The following is an 18,451-nucleotide window of genomic DNA, read 5'->3' on the forward strand; positions in this document are numbered from 1 at the left end:
CCTCATACCCTCCATGCCAACACATGGCACTTCCATATCCATTCAACTAGTATACACTCTGTACTGAACCACTGAACCTCATAGTAACAATAGCATTTGTGAAAATGATTTTGTTAAAGTCATTCACAAATTTCTACTTTATTTTAAAACATTTGCTTCAACTACAGCCCCATTAAAGTGTCAATTATCCTGACCCTTTAAAGTATCAATATCTGAAACTGTAAGCATTTGACACCTGTATATCTTGTGTAAATAAACATTGTGCAATGGACAGAATAGATCACAGAGAAAGCGCTGTCAGTCAAGCAATGTTTTCCCTTGGGTGCAGCTGTTTCGACAGACCAATGGATGCCTGGGCTTTCAGCCAAGCCTCATTATTGTATGAGGGGTCATGGGGGGGTGGGTGGATGGGCATAAGTTGGTAACGCCATATGGGTAAGACCTTTTGAACTTGCCTTTCAAGAGATTCCCTGCTCCACACTATGGTTCACGATACTTCTGAGGGGCCGTGAACCATGACTCCTTGAAAAGCTGGCCTGACTCCATGAAAATTGTGGAGGACTAAGAGATGCCCATCCCTGCAATGGAGCTGACCAGGTGAGGAGTGCAGAGTGGGGTTCGTGACCTGCACCAGCCCATACCTTTATATCGACAATTGGGAGCGCTGGGGATGGGGCCAGGAATCCCAGAATCGGGACCTAGCCACCATTTTTAAAGGTACGCAGAGTCTCCTCTACTCTGTGAAAATCCAGCCCAATGTATTACTCATACTCTATCTTTGTTCTCTTGGAAATTTTTTATATTCACACTATCCCTAAGAAAGGTATAGGATGAACAACTGCCCTACTGCCTTAGAATCAGGTATTTTTTGCAGTTAATTCCTTTTGAAAGCCTTATCTATTGTCAATGGTATAGTTATTCCTTTTGCCTTCCTCACTTAAACTATGCAGTACAGTTGGAACTCCCAAAGGAATTCTAATCCTCAGCAGGTTTATATTTCAACAGCAAGCTTTGGAAAGTATTGGTAAAAGGAAAGAAAATTTGAAAAATGCTGCAGGGCCGGAATTTTACATTGATCACTGTGTGTGCGCCCAATCCGAACGCATATAAAGTTGCATGAAATGATGTCGGGCATGTGTCCCAACATCATCGCACATGCGAGCAATATTAAGGTTGGAGGGTGCGCACAGGAGTCGGAGCCGCACCTCCAACAATTAAAGTGCCAACTAAGGCCATTAAAAAGCCTATTGCCCACAATTTTATGTTGCCTGTGCCATTTTGCGCTCGTCGCATGGGCAAAACGGGCAGGCGGGCAGCCCGTTTTTAATGAATTGTCATCCAAAGGTGGGATAAATAGGGTCTGAGCATTGCCATTGTGAGTAGTGAGAAGTTTAGGAGATAGCTTGCTGCTGGTTGCTTAGTGAAGCCTCACAGCTTTATCTCTGTTTTGAGCTTCAGTCTTTGCATTGTTAGCCTTCATTTCAGGACTCATTGGTGTCTCCAAGGTCCCTGGAGGATTTATACCGTGTTGACCCTTCTTGTAACCAGGTAGCCTTCTGTTTCTCTGGTAGTGGGGATTGCATACTCCTCTGGCGGCAGCTCCTCTGAGGAGGAAGAGGAGGGCAAAAGGGAGAGGAGGCCAGGTAACCGCAGGCAACGTCCAAGGGAGCGACCTATGGGAGGAGAGGCACAGGCACAGGGCACGCAAGGCCAGCAGGGAGTCCAAGGCGGAAGGGGCCACAGGAGACACAACTATCCTGCTGCCAGAGTGTACACGCATCGATGCAGCTACCTCAACATGTCAGAGGTGCAATGCCGAAGGAGGCTCCACCTCTCCAGGGTGACTGTGACCTCCATCTGTCAGGTGATTGGGCCGGAGGTCACCTCCAACTGTTTGGGTGGACACCCCATGCCAGTGGCTCTGAAGGTCACAGTGGCGCTCAACTTTTGTGCTGCCAGCTCTTTCCAGGGGTCAGTGGGGGATCTGTGTGGAGTGTCCCAATCAGCTGTCCACAGTTGCATCAAGCTGGTGACTGATGCTCTGTTCTGGCAGTTCATGACATTTATTCATTTCCGGAAGGACAGGGCCAGTCAGGCTGAGTAAGCCAGAGGCTTCACTGCAATTGCTGGGTTCCCCCGCATCCAGGGTGCCATCGATTGCACACATGTGGCCATCAATGTGCCAGCAGGTGAGCCGGGTGCCTTTGTCAACAGGAACAGCTTCCACTCCATGAATGTCCAGATAGTTTGTGAACACAAGATGCAGGTTCTGCAAGTCTGTGCAAGGTACCCTGGCAGCTCCCATGACGCTTACACGCTCAGACACTCACAGGTGCCAAGGCTGTTCATGGCTCCAGCTTGACTGGATGGATGGCTGCTGCGTGACCAGGGCTATCCATTGAAAAGGCGGCTTATGACGCCTCTCCGGCACCCAAGAACAGAGGCAGAGCAGCGTTATATTAGGAGGCATGTCTCCACAAGGGCGGTGATTGGGAGGACCATAGGTTTGCTAAAGATGAGATTCAGGTGCCTGGACCGTTCGGGGGAGCACTACAATACCGTCCAGAATATGTGTCTCTGATAGTCATTGCATGCTGTGCTCTCCATAATCTGACTCTGGCAAGGGGGAAGAGGATCTTGAGGAAGCTCCACAGGCCACATGATGGCTCCAGTGGTGGATCAGAAGAGGAGCCCGGAGAAGAACACGGTGAGGATGTGGAGGCAGACCTCTGGAACCTTCAGGGAGTCAGGGACACCAGGGAGGCCTTGATTCAACGCTCCTTCAGCTATGCTGCCAAGACATTGCTTTCACCTCATGCCAGGGGTGCCGCCTCCTTACCGGATGTTTGAAATGACCCATTGAATCCAAAGTCCACTCAGTACCTGTGCAATAAAGTTTAGAGCTACTCACATCCAGCATGAGATACTAGCGTGCCCTGCACCTACAAAACAAGTGAAGCATACTCAGGCCCCACCTGGGAGGGTCCAGCACCATGGCTGGGCACTCCTCAGGCATCGTGGCCTTATCAGATGCCATGGTCACTGGCAGAGGGACGGAGGAGCTGCTGCCGTCATCCAGAGTGCCCTGACAAGAACCCCCAGAGACAACAAGCAGCTTGTGCACCAACGTGTGGTAGGTCTGGACCTCCCTGCTCACCATTGATGGACGGGCAGAGATACTAAGTGCCTTATACATCTCTCACACTGGCAGAGACCTCCTGAGGTCATTGCTTATGTGAGGGCTTGCAGGTACACGCGCAACCCCAGGAACCCCTGATTCTGTCCCTGGAGCTGCCTCTCCATGAGTGTCACCACTCTCTCAGCAGCGGAGGCAGTGCTCTTGGGTGCTGAGGGTCAATGTAGTGCTCATGCTCCGCATGGACTCCTCCATAACATAGACCATGGCACACAAACCTTCAGGAATCTATGCCAGATCCTCCTGCGCATCCTGGACATCCAGCATCTGCCGTCTAATAGACAACTCCAGAGGCTCGTCATCTGCCTTGGACTCAGCATGGTCCTGGTCTCCAGTAGTCCTCCGATTACCGATGCCCTGGGCACTCTCTGTCTCTGCCTGCCCCTCATGAGAGTGTGCTGTGCCCTCCCCACTGTGCACTGACATTGTAGCTGATGATCTAATGCCCACCGAGGTGCTTGTATTGCACTGGTGCCTGGTGCAGAGAGGGGGTGTGATGCAGGTTCAACTGCCGGCATCAAGGGTAGCTCATCGGGGTCCGAGGGTGGCTCATTGGGGCCCTTCACTCATTGGCTGGATGACGATTCTAGGGGAGGAAAACGACATGCCATTAGTATTAGTAATCACACTATAACTGTGCATGCTAGGCGGGCTGGTGAGATAATGGAGGACTACATCATGGCGCTATCATCTTTCGATGAACAGATTTGAGGATTCCATTACAGTTGAGACAACACAATAATGTTTGCACACTCTGCCACTCTCACTTCTTTGTACTGCACTCTTACCTTCGTCAGAGACCCCTGCCTCTCCACGACTGGTGGAATGAGCTGGGCACCAGCACTCCATCTCTAAGGCGTCCATCTCGCTCCTCATCAATATATGGGGGGGCGTCCACGCATCCTTGGCCTCTCAATGTTGTTATGGCTTCTCTTCTCCTGAAAGGACAGAGGAGCATTGATTAGTCCACTCTCTACCTGCAGTGTCATTGCAGCCTTGCCAACCTAACCTGAGGAACACTTTGCAGGGCACAAGGGCACATCCGAGTCATGGCCCTCAACCTGGAAAGCAATCAGGCCAAGCAGCCAGAGCTCACTACCTTGGCCAGTGCCGATGTCATTGACAGTTGGCACTCAGACTCTTACACCTCTGAGCACCACGGGGGGACAGCCAGCCGTTAACACTTCTTCATGCGGATCCATGGCAACTCGGTACTCACCCTTGATGAGCACAGCAGATCATTGAACCTTTTGCAGCACTGCATCCGTGTGCGCCACACAACATCATGGTCACTGACCTGGACTGCCATCTCTGCCCATGCTTTATTGGTCAGGTGTGGTTGGCCCCCTCTTGCCATCCCTGGAGATGAGGATGTCCCACCTGGCACTGACTTCCTCCACGAGGATTCCCAGGCACTCATCCGAGAACCGGGAGGCCAAGTGTCCACAGGACTTGCCCTCCCGCCTGGCGTGCCCAGAAGGTGCAGATGCCACTGCTGCTCAAAAGAAATGTTTCATCAAACAACTCCAAAGCTACAAAGTGTCCCTTGGCAGCCTTCAGGGAGCTGCCTCTGCTATTTTTAAATCCCCCATCGGGTCACCATTGGATAGACCTGGCACCTGACAGGCTCCTGTCCCCGCCCAGTGCTTTCAAACCATTGAGCACTTGCGTTTCACGCTTGGCAGCTCTTAATTGGACACCCAGCGTGAAATCGTGTAGAAAACTCGATCTCGCCTGGCAGCAGATTATACGTCTGCTTCCAGGCCCGCCGACTTGGCACGCCCGCCAACTTGGCACGCACGCCAAGTGTGAAATTCAGGCCCAGGAATCAAAAAGCAAAATAAGAATTTTAATAGCAAAACAAAATTATCAATAAAGTTCAACAGTAATAATCTATTGAGAACAGGACAAAGTTACAGAATTTATGCATGTGCCTATTTCACAAGGGTGAGCTCAGTGCCAAGACTTGAGTCCATATAGAGCATATGAAATTCAAGTTGTTGAATCACTTTAAACTTCAAATGATACTTTGCTGGGCTTTCCTCATAACCTAAAAGTTCTGTCACAGAAATCCCCCAGTATGTGGGCCTGCGGACCGACTTTACAAATCATTTTGCACTTCAGTAAACAAAATATTCTAAAATTTACCCTGGAACATTTTCTTTGGTAACTGGAGCATTAAATTGAATGTCAACATTGTGCAGGCACAAAGCTATCAAATTTTCTATCTTACCTCTTTCGTGTGGGTGTGAAACGACACTGACATATCCAGCAGAAGTTTCCTATGCTCCACTCTTCGTACAAAATCCTGAATCCGTACTTCTAGATGTCGGGCAGCTTTGTAGATCTCCTCAGGATCACATTCCCCAGTCTGAGCTAGCTGCTCTGCTGCCTCCAGCAGCTTATCAGCATTGGTGTATGTATTCTAGTTAAAAATGAGAAGAAAATTTAATGGATATGTGATTCTGAAAACTCTTGTCGGGCTGTTTACTCTCTCTACAACACGCCCACAGATGATCCATTAAGCCTAAAATAAATCACAATCATTCCCTTTAGAAAAAGAGAGAACAAAAAAAAATCTGGCAGAATGGCCAGCACAGACTAAACTTTCTACAGCAGATACCAAACAGTATATAATCTCTCAAAATGTAACCCCAGCAGCACAAGGACATCATATACATTAATACAAAAGTGTACGCTTATCTATGAAATCCCTGGAATCTCCAAGAGTTACCATTCATGTGATTTGATTCTCCTAGCCCATTATCACAGCAATCTGCCTTTGACACAGCAATATTTGGCCAAACAAGTGCACGAAGTTCTGGATCAATCAAATAATGTGATTCAGTCAGGACTAATCCAGTATAATACAAATGTACAGACACACTACTAGAATAAATTAATGTCCACAAAAATGGTTTAATTAAATTCCTCTTTCTGTATTTCTAAAGTACTTTGCTCATTTACAGAAATTAGTGTTTTCTTTATTATCTTTTATAGTTCACCAGGCACATTAAAGTTGAAATTTTCCCAGATCCTGAATCACGGCACAGCCTCGTATACAGTGAACAACTTGCTGTAAAAATTGTAGGTCCACTGCCTGCTTCTGAAAGTCACCTGATGTGTCAGATGTCCCCATGCTGTGGCATCACAGAAAATTTCATCCTAAAGCTTTAAGTGCAATGATCCCTCAGGGAGCACACGCAGGCTATATAATACTAATTATGATTTCATTTCCCAGTGTTCAAATTCAATATTATAGATAATTGATAATATTTAAATAAAAATTTAGAATATAATCCAACCTCAATTAGGAAAGCTCACAGGACTTTAGCATGCTACAGCACACGTGTGCCAACAGTTACATAAAGATTCGGGGCTGCTTCATGTTTTCTATTATGCGCAATTCGTTTATAGCCTAAAGGATGCACCACAACACTATTATGATAAAGATTAATTTGAAAGCAATTGTTATATAAATTCGGTAAATCAATCAGTGAGTTCTCATGAATTTTCATTAAGTTTTTTTGGGAGCTTTTATAAAATGCTTATTTCTGTCCTACCCTGCCTCAGGTTGCAACGGCAGTGTCTGCTGGGTCAGTCTTGCTCAGCTTGTTTCTGGGACTAGGACAGAAATTGATACAGGGATCACAAAAATAGAGGTTTATCATCTTGAGAAAAGGGGGAGGTCATTTTTGATTTGGATGGATATTGGGCAGACAGTGGGTGGAGTGATTTACAGGGGAGATGTCGGCATAGTGGTAATGTCACTGGACTAGTAATCCAGAGCCCCAAGTGAATACCCTGGGAACACAGCCGGCTGAGTTCGTGCTGTGAACACGATCTTATGCTGGGTGGCCAATTAAGGCCCACCCAGTGTGAAATGCGACTGCCGGATGTGTTTTCCGTGCGCTGGGATGGGAACACGTCGGGCGCCGGGTCCAATGGGGACCCAGTGGAGTGTTCAAAAAATGGAAGAGGCAGCTCCCTGAAGGCTGCCAGGAGTTGTGAGGGAGGCTGAGGAAGCTGTTTGGAAGCTATCCAAGAAGTGTCCTGGTGTACAAACATGGCCTCAGCGTCTGGTGGTCATGGAAGGTGGGAGGGTAAATTGGGTTGGCACTCTGCCCCCATTTCTCAGATGAGTTCCTGGGGGTGCTGGTTAAGGAAGTCAGTGCCACGTGACATAACTTAATGCCCAGGGATGGTAAGAGAAGGCTGCCCCACCTGACCAAGAAGACCTGGATAGAGGTCACCGCACGGACCAGTGGGCACGACATGGGGCCCCGCATGTGGCTTCAGTGCTGCAAAAGGTTCAATGATCTGCTGCGGTCAGCAAGGACAAGTGCAGAAATAGCATGGACCTATGCGGAGAACTTTAGTCGGGTGCCCGTTTCTTGGAATGTTCAGGGGCCTAAGAGTGTGTATGCCATCTGGCACTGCAGGGTGAGATGTGCCACAGTGACATGGCCCACCTAATGCCTGGGTGGGGGGAACCATGAAAGGACCTTCAAGGAGACGGAGCAATATTGAGGTTATTTTTCTCTGTCAGGAGAAGAGCAGTCATAACGCGGCGGAGCACCGCAGAACAGTTGGAGGAATGCCAAATCTGTGCATCCTCACGAAGCACCAGAGCGATGCAGTGGAGCTGGATTACCACTGGCCAGCTCGCTCCTCCAGTCACGGTGAGGTGGGGGTCTCGGATGAAGGTAAGAGTGCAGGTGACAGATGCATGTGTGGTGGGTACTGGAAACATAACGGGCTCCTCTCATCAGAAACTGAACTGCCATTGCCAGAGAGCCCACTGAAGCTCCAATGCAGATGGCACCATGCAGCAGGTCTCCACTGTCTCCTCAGCCCACCTAGCATGCATAGCGACTTTGATGATCGAATGCACTGATCTTTTGCCTTCCTCCCGCAGATGTGCCATCCGCAGGAGCTGCTGGCGACCCTGAGGACCCCCCATTGAGCTCCGAGGAAGACATCACACCTGCACCAGCATCACGCCATCCCTCTGAACAAGGCACCAGCACAGATAATCACACATTGGTGGGCATTATTAATTTGGCTCCATGGGTGATGCACAGTGGTGAGGGCACATCACACTCATATGGGGAACTGGCAGTGGCAGAGAGGTCCCAGGGAGCTGACAGTGGGAGCACAGCTGGAGACCAGGGCCATGTTGCGTCCGAGGCAAATGACGAGCCTCTAGAGTCGTCCATCAAGTGGCAGGTGTTGGGTATCCAGTGAAATGCGTGGAGAGAACTGGTGGAGATCCATGAGGGTCTGCGTACCATGGTCTCCATCATAGACGAGTCCATGCGGAGCATGAGTTCTGCGTTGACCCTTACCATCGTGCATACAGCTTCCTCCATTGAGAGAGTGGTGGCTCTCATGGAGAGGCAGCTTCAGGAGCAAACTCAGGGGTTCCTGGGGTTGCACTCAGATCTGCAAGCCCTCACATAGGCAGTGACCTCATGAGGTCACTGCCAGTGTGAGAGATGGATAAGGTACCTAGTCTCCTTGCTAGGTCCTTGTTCATCACTGGTGAGTAGGGAGGTGAAAAATGCACCTCACGTTGGCAGACAAGCTGCCTATTGTCTCTATGGACTTCTCTCAGGGTGCTCTGGATGAGGCCACCAGCTCCTCTGCCCCTCTGCCAGTGGCTGCTGCATCTGATGATGCCATGATGACTGAGGAGTGCCCAGCCTTAGGCCTGTACGCATCCTCCCAGGTGGAGCCTGCTCAGGCTCCAGCGGCCAGCGGACAACCGCCAAGGTCATCAGGCCAGCAGGACAGCAGAGTCAGCAGGCTGCTTCCAATGCCACTGTCAGCGAAGGGGGATGGTGGCACCAAGACACAGCACGCACAGACATAAGTTGAAGGCACCTTGAGCACGGCAGGGGCTTGAGGGTGACATTTCATGCGTTAATTATTTTGACTCTTGTGTTGGGGATGGACAATTTGTTTGTTCTGTGTTTGTTCATGTGAAGTAACATAAACATTTATTTGACTTAAATGGGCTGAGTTGGATGGATGGTATGAATAGGTGCCAGATGCAGCACAGGCTTGTAAAAGTATGGCTTGTGTCGTGCTGGCATACTGGGCTGGGTTCTCATTTATTGATTGTTAGCAAAGGAGACAATGCCATGGGCTTGAGGAGGCATTGATGCCTTGGATGCCTAGCAGAAGGTTCACTGCATCAAAGTATCCCTGCCTCCATGAGGGTTAATGTCCTCTGCCTTGAGGTCCTCACCCTGCGCCTCCCCAGGCTCCTCTTCTGAACCATCACTTGAGTCATCCTCCATGGCCTGTGGAGCTGCCTCGCTTTCCTCAGCCTCCAGTGGGTCTCCCCTTGCCAGAGCCATGTTGTGCAGGGCGCAGCATGAGACGACTATGACGGGGACACACTCTGGAGTACACTGCAATGCTCCCCCTGACCGGTCCAGGCATCTGAAGCACATCTTCAACAGCCTGATGGTCCTCTCCAGAAACGCCCTTGTGGAGGCATGACTCCTGTTGTATCTCTCCTCGGCCTCAGTTCTTGGGTGATGGAGTGGGGTCATCAGCCACCTCTTCAAAGGATAGCCCTTGTCACCCAGGAGCCATCCATCCACTCATGCAGGAGCAGGCTTGGTACCTGTGAGTGTCGTAAGGTGTAAGCATCGCGTGAGCTCCGAGGGTAATGGGCACATTCTTGCAGAATCTGTGTCCTGTGGTCACAGGTGATCTGAACATTCATCGAGTGGAACCCCTTTCTGTTTATGAAAGCTCCCTGCTCACCTGCTGGTGCCTTGATGGCCACATGAGTGTAATCTATTACACCCTGGATGCGGGGGAACCCAGCCATCACAGCGAAGCCTCATGCTCTTTCCGCCTGGCACGCCTCGCCTGTCCAGAAGTGGATGAATGTGCGGACGTGCCTAAAGATAGCATCAGTCACGAGCTTGATGCAACTGTGTGCAGCTGATTGAGAAATGCCGCACAGATCTCCAACTGAACCCTGAAAAGAACCGGAGGCATAGAAGTTGATGGTCACTGTGACCTTCAAAGCTACTGGCACAGGTGTCCGCCCACACAGTTGGAGGTGATTTCTAGACCTATCATGTGACATATGCTGTCACTGTGTCCATGAAGAGGCGAAGTCTCCTGCGGCACTGGACCTTGAACATCTGGAGGTAGTTGGAGCACTGCCTGAACACTCTAGCCACTGGGTAGTGGCATCTTTAGCATGCCCTTCTGCTTTGACCCCCCCTACTGGCCCTGCACCAACTGAGCCCACACCCCTCCTCTTAAAGGTCTGTCCCTGGGATGCTGCCCGTGCCCACCTGGCCTCCTCTCCCTCTTGCCCCTCTCCTCCTCTTCAGAGGATGTTCCACCAGTAGAATACATTATCCCCATTAAATGGGATGCAGAGGAGTAGTGCCTAGAAAATGAAGGGGCACTGTGCTGCAATACTCAGAGGAATCTTCCAGGGAAGATGAAGACCTGAGATGCTGAAAGGCAGGCTTGACAATCAAACAAGATGCCAAGAAACTCTGGGACAACTCTGTACTCACACAGCAAAGGACTGGCAATGGCAGAGAAAGTCTTCCTGCTCCGGGGGCCTATTATCCAGCCTGTGGATGAGGAAATGATGAAAACGTGAATTCCACCCACCCATTTTGCCCATGTGATAAGCTAAAAATCGCACGGGCAACATAAAATCGCGGTCAATAGGCTTTTTAATTGCCTTAATTGGCCTTTTAATTGTCAGCGGGTGCTGCCCTGACTCCTGTGCACGCCGACCAATCTCAATATTGAACGCATGTGCGATAACGTCAGGACGCACGCCCAATGGCTTTTCGTACAATTTTACATGCGTTCGGGTGGGGTGCATGCCTGACCTCGGAACGCAAGCTTCAGGCCATAGTGGTAATGTTACTGGACTCGTAAAACAAGGTAATGCTCTGGGGACACAGGTACAAATCCCACCATGGCAGCTGGTGGAATTTAAATTCAATTAATTAATAGAAACCTGGAATTGAAAGCCAGTATCAGCAATGGTGGCCATGAAACTATCATCAATTGTCGTAAAAACCCATCTGCCTCACTGAGGCCCTTCAGAAAAGGAAATCTGCCATCCTTACCTGGTCTAGCCTACATGTGACTTCAGACCCTCAGCAGTGTGGTTGACTTCTAGTGGGGAGATGGTGGTAATGTCACTGGGCTAATAATCCAGAGGCCCAGACTAATGTTCTGGGGACACAGGTTCAAATCCCGCCATGGCAGCTGGTGGTCAAATTCAATTACAGAATAAGAGGTAGGCCATTTAGGACTGAGGTGAGGAGGAATTTCTTCACTCAGAGGGTAGTGAATCTTTGACATTCTCAACCACAAAGGGCTATGGAGCTCAGGGCTCAGTCATTGAGTATATTCAAGACAGAGATTGATAGCTTTCTAGATATTATCAAGGCATGTGGGTACAGTGTGGGAAAATGGTGTTGACGGAGAAGATCAGCCATGATCTAGTTGGATGGTGGAGCAGGCTTGAGGGGCTGAATGGCCTACTCCTCCTATTTCCTTCCTTCCTATGGATAGATAACCTAGTGGATGTCACTAGCAGGAGGACCAAATTACTTTGGTGATCAGGTCTCACAATAAATTCAGCGAGGTGTCAACAATTAATGAACACTGACAGGCAGCTGGGCAGTTGGAAAGTGGAAGTTTGTGGGGAAATTTGGACAGATCCGCTGCAGAGTCTCATTTGGGGGATCATTGCAGAGCCACCAGCAGTGGCCGGGATGATTTTTGTGGTCAGGAGGAGTCCCACAAAAATGTATCATTTCATATTTTTTGGAATTATAGTGTATGCTCCATCCAGCGTATGAAAAAAATGTATATGGACCCTAAATTCATTATAGGACCCAAACTTCAATATCTTCACGAGGTGCTTGCTTGTTTCAGGCAGAGCACTGGCACTCTATTTTAAAGCCCCCTGCAATAATAGTGAGAAGTTCTATTTTGCAATTTTCATCTTTTTACCATCCCATCACTACAGTAGCAAGTTAAAAATGATTCTCATGCAAAATGTCCCATTTCTGTTGCATGACTGCCACTGCTACTGGGCTGCAGCTCATCATTTCTGACTCCCAGAGATCTGAATGAAGCCCCTATCAGTTTACTCTCCCACTCTATCAAAGCTTGAGGCAATGGTTAATCCCAGGTCCCCACAATCGTTGAGAGATGCTGGTGTCACAGGGTAAGGGCAATGGGGCTCAGCTGCAATGATCATTGGGGTGACCACACATTCCATAGTTGACTGTAGAGCATCAACAAAATGCATGACAATCTTTTATCATGGACTAATAGGCTCCACCATACTTATCCTACTTATCCTTGATTCTTCCTGGTAGACAGTTCAATAATTTAGTAATAGTCGGTGCACAGAAATCAACAATTTTTCTTTTAAATGCTGTGTCTGTGAAATCTGTACCTCTGTCATCTTCTGTTGTGAACAGTCCCTTGGTTATCTTTTCCATTGGACGTCTTTACCACCTTCACCTACTTCAGCTCACATGTGCTCAGTGAATCCTCCAGTGCAGTCCCACAGATTCACTAAGTTATTCACAATAACTATTGCTGTGCTGGTGCTTAGCCGAGTAAGAGTGATTGGTGATGCATTGTCATCAGAATTTACATCTCAATTGTCTAATTGACCTGGAAAACTGAGACATGGACAACATCTAGAATGCAGAGGGCAAACACTAGCAAACCACTAGCAGTGCTATAAGAACACAGGAACATAGTCGCAGGAATAGGCCCTTTGGCCCTTTGAGCCTGCTCAACCATTCAATAAGATCATGGCTGATCTGGTTGTGGTCTCAGCTCCACTTTCTTGTCTGCCCCCCATAACCCTTGACTCTCTTGCCTAACAAAAATTTGTCTAACTCTGCCTTGAGTAAATTCAAAGGCCCAGCCACCGCTACTTTCTGGGGAAGAGAATTCCGCACACCAACAACCCTTTGAGAGAAAAAGCTTCTCCTCATCTCTGTTTTAAAAGGCAGATCTCTTATTTTCAAACTATGTCACCTAATTTTAATCTCCCCCACAAGAGGAAACATCCTCCAGGTATCCATCCTATCATGTCCCCTCAGGATCTTAAATGTTTCAATAAGAGCACCTCTCATTCTTCTAAACTTCAATGTGTGTAGGCCTAACCTGTTCAACCTTTCTTCATAAGACAACCCCTGCATCCCAGGAATTAGTCAAATGTACCTTCTCTGAACTATTTCTAAATAGTTCAGAGAAGGTACTATTATTTTCTATAAGGTATACTATAAGGTATTATTTTCTAAAAATAAGGAGACCAAAACTGCATACAGTAATCCAGATGTGGTCTCACCAAGGTCCTGTACAGCTGTAGTAAAACTTCCCTACTTTTATATTCCATTCTCCTTGTTATAAACACCAACATTCCATTTGCCTTCCTAATCACTTGCTATACCCGCATACTAACTTTATGTGATTCATGTATCAGGACATCTAGATCCTTCTGTACCATCAAGTTCTGCAATCTTTCTCCATTTAACTAGTATACTCTTTTTTTATTCTTCTTGCCAAAGCGAATAAGTTCACATTTACCTATGTTATACTCCATCTGCCAAATTTTAGCCCACTCACTTAACCTGTCTATATCCCTAAGCTATGGAACATCGGGCTTCAAGGTTCAGGAGATTGTGAGTATATTACTCAAAAAGTTAAGTACAATACAGTATTTCAAACCTAGCTGTCTAAAAACCAGATTTGTCCAAAAACTGGACATTTTTAGAATGTGCCATGCAACAATTTTAACTGAGAAAAGTTTTTAAAAAGTTACCTGGACAATTTGGCTAGGCTCTGCATTTCACAGTATGGTGCCTGTCTAGTTATCCCCTTCATCTCTTGCGTGCTGATCTATTCCTGCACTCCGAGTGGCCCCTGATCCCACCTGACCTGAGCCGCCCATGGTCCGAACCACTTGACCCGAAACCTGTATAAAGCTAAGAGGAAGGGAAGATGCCAACAGATGTTCCATGCCTCCACCCGTGTCATCTCCATTCCAATGCCTGTATGCCTTCTTATGATGTCAACAGTGGTGACTTTCACAGGAGCAAGTGTTAGCACGTGGCGGGATCCTCTTCTGTGCTATTCAGCTCCCTTCTGTTACATGCAAGCTTCACATTCAAGAAGTGAACATGGATAAATGTGTGTCTTGGCCAAAGCTTTCAATCTTCATCATGTATAAGTGAACTTACCACATTGTGCATGATAGCAGGAAGAACAGCAAGGTTCAGTAAGAAACGTATTCATGAGTGAGCAGCAGTTTTTGAGGGTGTGAGTATAAGATCATAAGAAATAGGAGCAGGAATAAGCCATTTGGCCCATCAAGCCTGCTCTGCCATTTTATGCCACTTTCTTGCCTGTCCCCCATAACCCTTGACTCCCTTGTCAATGAAAAATCTGTCTAACTCAACCTTCAGTATATTCAAAGACCCAGCCTCCACTGCTCTCGGTGGAAGAGAATTCCAAAGACTCACAATTAAAGAAAAGAGATCCAATGAAGTCTTCTCTGCTGACTTACAGACAGTGCACCAAATGGAGAGAGAAGTATTGACAGGGTTAAGGCAAATGTTGGATCTAGTTGGGTTAGGTGCAAGTGTGAGAGATGTGCAGAAGACCCTTGCCTTGGCACTTCTGATGACCACCGAGTCACTTTCTGTACAGCAGCCAGATCCTGAAGATAATGCTGCTCAAATTGGCATATTGTGTCACTGCTCACCATACCCATTCACCAATTTCCCTTGGCAAATGCCACCATCCAAGGGGATGAGGACCTATTTTCTATTCTGAAATTCCTCCACCTGCTTCTCTGTGGCTGTACCTGAAAGAACTCAGGGCCCTACTGGAAATTTTCTTGCCTCCAGATATCCTTCTGTAGTTTCACAATATTGCTTCCCTACCTTGGTCACAAAATGCACATCCTAATTAAGCTGCTGCAGGCTCTTAAGGGCCTGTAGCATTGCCAACTTTCCTGCTTCCCAGTTGGTAAGCTGGCTATGGGGTGCACATTTCATGATGGCAGCTTGTCTCTGGAAAACTAGGGACAACCCGTAAATTAGCAAAGAAGTCCCATCAAGTCTTCTGGGAAACTAGTGCTCTCATTCTGCCTAGCTCCTGCCAGTTAAACCAAATTTAACACCATTGACTTCAAGGCTTCTGATGTGCAACAACATATACAATACATTAAAACAGGACATGTGTCAAAATACATTAAGCAACATTTAATGTTACTCTAATAAAGTATTCTTTTCAGAGTAGCCTCAAAGTAATGAAGTGCTTTCAGAAATGCTAAAGACTCCAATAATTAAAGGAATATTTATGAAATTAAATTAAAGTACATGAAGAAAATGCATTCCATCTTGCTAAATGTTTTTAAATAATTTGAAGAACAGCAGACCATGATGCGTTGAACGCTTGGGAGTTAATTGACTATTCCAGACTATTTTTGGCTCAGTGTGTTATGCAACTACTTTTGTTTTACTGTTCGTTTCCTTCACAAAGTATTGCATTATTTTAAAAAAGAGAATTAGGACTTTTAATCAGCAATAACATACAGAATGTAAAGTATTGCTAAGTGTTTTTGCCAAAGTAAACATGAGATGAGGTACCATTCCTACCTGAGCTACTTCTTCAAAATCGTCATGCCTCTTCTGGAGAGCACGGGCTCTATGAAGTGACTTTCCAACCCCAGTGTGTTTACTTAGAAATGCTTCTCCATGGTTTTCTATCCAGTCTAAAACCTTTAATTTAAAAAAAATGATAAGATACACCAGCAAAGCAACCAGCAGAAATAAATCATTGCAATTCATTAATGCTGCAATTTTTTTTACATATTAATGTTGGTTGATTAGGAAGATGTTTAATTAACTCATTAAGAACCCTGTAATTGGGGAAAAGTTATGATTTAGAATAATGATTTGTATGAAGCACCAACTAATTGACCCCCTTGAGAAATGAAATGTCAGGTTTGACAACCAAGTAGTTAGTATACTGTTCACTACATAGTAGGAAGAAAAGTATCTGGAGATTGTTGCCATATTGTCAGGTTCTTTTAACCATTTTACCCCTCTTTCAGCCAAATCTCATACATGAACCTATACTCTAAATTATTGACAGTGTTTCTAAATGCCCTGATATCTGGGTAAAACATTGTAACTAGGCCAATACAAAATGATAAAGATCCCTTTTTGATGACTTCAGATACTCTATCTGTCCCATGCTTCTATGAGATCCTCCTTGTCATTGAGAGGCAGCAGAGTAACATTAGCTCTTGACCTTATTTTAGGCTTTACATGTCAAGCAAATGTATTAAAAATATAAATGAACAAATAATGGCTGAAACATAAATATATATTTCTCATAGTTTTAAACATCACTGACTGCTCATATAGTGGAACATAATACTTTGCAACTACAGTGTTAATATTATCACCATAATTATATTTGGCATAGTTGTTTCATTAATCTTTGCTTCGCTAACTACAAAAGTTGCCTGTCTTAGTACACTTGGGCCAGAATTTTGTCATGGAGATGGAAGCTCGAGTCATGAAATCTCCCAACTTGACAGACCCGTGTGCATGGAAAGGACCCCCGAATGCTTGATTTTCACTCAGGGGTTGAGGTGGGGTTGAGTTGGGCCTGCTGCCCCGGAGGCAGTTTGGAGGTGGCTATGGGGGCAGGCAAGTGCCAACGTGGGCTGCTTAGAAGGCCTGTTTTGGTTCTCTGAGACTTTGGTTTAATTTTATAAAAGGCTGTTGGGCCCCCTAGCCCTCACGTCTGCACATACCCCTTATGCGCTCTCATGCCCCCATGCTACCTCATATTCCTATACCCCATGCCACCTCCATGCCGTCTCCATAGCTACTCACCCAGTTTGCACAATGGGCAGACCTTTGGAGCCATGTGGAGATGAAAAAAAAACCTCTAACAATCTAAGAGTGTACTCATTCATACACACTTGATACTGAAAATAACTCTTATTCATAAAACCCATTCAAAGATTTTAAATCCCCTCAGGTGCTCAGTCTGTTACAAAAACAAACTTCTATTCACTAACCACATCAAAGACAGTTAATTCTTTAACAGCTTCTTCAAACTGTCAATCAAAATGTGAACCAATCCCTTTGCTGAGATAAGTAGTTTGGGGGATTTTGAAACTCAGCCAAGCATTCATGATACACTCAGCTATAATAATAGCCTTGGGAAATGTCAATAATGAAGGCTATTAAAACTGCAGGAAAAAAATGAAAAAAAAAAGGGTTTATTTCTAAGCTACACTAGATGGCCTGTCAATCAATAAACTCCAGCGGGTGTTCTTTCCCCTAACTGACAGCTGCAGCCTTTTTTGATTTTTGAAGGGCTGGGGATTTAAATAACTTCAGATAATGACACTAAAACGGACCTTATCTGTCCTTCAAGAATGTTTATGCCTCCTCCATAAACTTGTAACACCTCCACTGTGGGTTAAGTCCCTCAGAACAGTGAAAATGGGGTCTGTTTGAACTCAGCACTAATTTCAAATGGCTCTGCTGCGTGATTCATGCCCATCCCTTTCCCCCTGCCAACAAAAATGGAAGCTGCTGGAAATGGGAGCGGGACATTTGAATCTATATCCTGCCCGCCATTGTCAAAGGCCTCCGGAGTTGGCCCCACTCCCTGAAAAGATGGCCCATAGTCTCCTCAAAGGTTCCAGTTGGATAACATCTTAAAGGTTTAAAACTAAACTCATTAATTTGAAAAGAGGAAGATTGATAAAGCTCTCCAAAACAGTAACTGCAGCTTCATGAATTTAAATGTCAGTCTGTTCAATTCTAAAAGCTGTCATTCAAGACACATATTTGAGTACATCACACAGCATACTTGTACTTGTATTAAGTGGTTTGGATTCCCCTTCAAGTAACTGTTAGAAGATCAACTGAACAATAGCCACAGAACTTTATCAAGTTGAGCATTATATCTGTGAGTGAAGTTTTTGTTAACGCCTTATATGACAGGAAAGCCAATACTAATCTACATCTTAGATAAAAACTTTTTTTATACTCATGATGGAGAAAGAAGGAGGCAGTGCAGAAATTAATGACATACAGATGGTAGCCTTAGGGCATGTATATAAAAAATAAATAGAAACAGAGCATAAGGGCTTAATTTGAATAGTCCAACAGATTTTTAGTAATGGAT

The 18,451-nt window shown here is 46.2% G+C and overlaps 1 protein-coding gene across 1 annotated transcript in view; it reads right to left on the bottom strand.

The window, feature by feature from the left end:
* The window catches only part of kalrna (kalirin RhoGEF kinase a), a 1,015,085-nt gene that overhangs the window by 443,647 nt on the left and 552,987 nt on the right, over positions 1-18,451 (bottom strand). The window contains exons 10-11 of the mRNA XM_078552171.1: positions 15,892-16,014; positions 5,430-5,621 (exon numbers count right to left, since the gene is read on the bottom strand). Of these exons, the coding sequence (XP_078408297.1) occupies positions 5,430-5,621; positions 15,892-16,014 (315 nt within the window). The remainder of the gene's footprint in view (positions 1-5,429; positions 5,622-15,891; positions 16,015-18,451) is intronic.

This window comes from Cetorhinus maximus, chromosome 11 (genome assembly GCF_964194155.1).
Source record: "Cetorhinus maximus chromosome 11, sCetMax3.hap1.1, whole genome shotgun sequence".
NCBI lineage: Eukaryota > Metazoa > Chordata > Chondrichthyes > Lamniformes > Cetorhinidae > Cetorhinus > Cetorhinus maximus.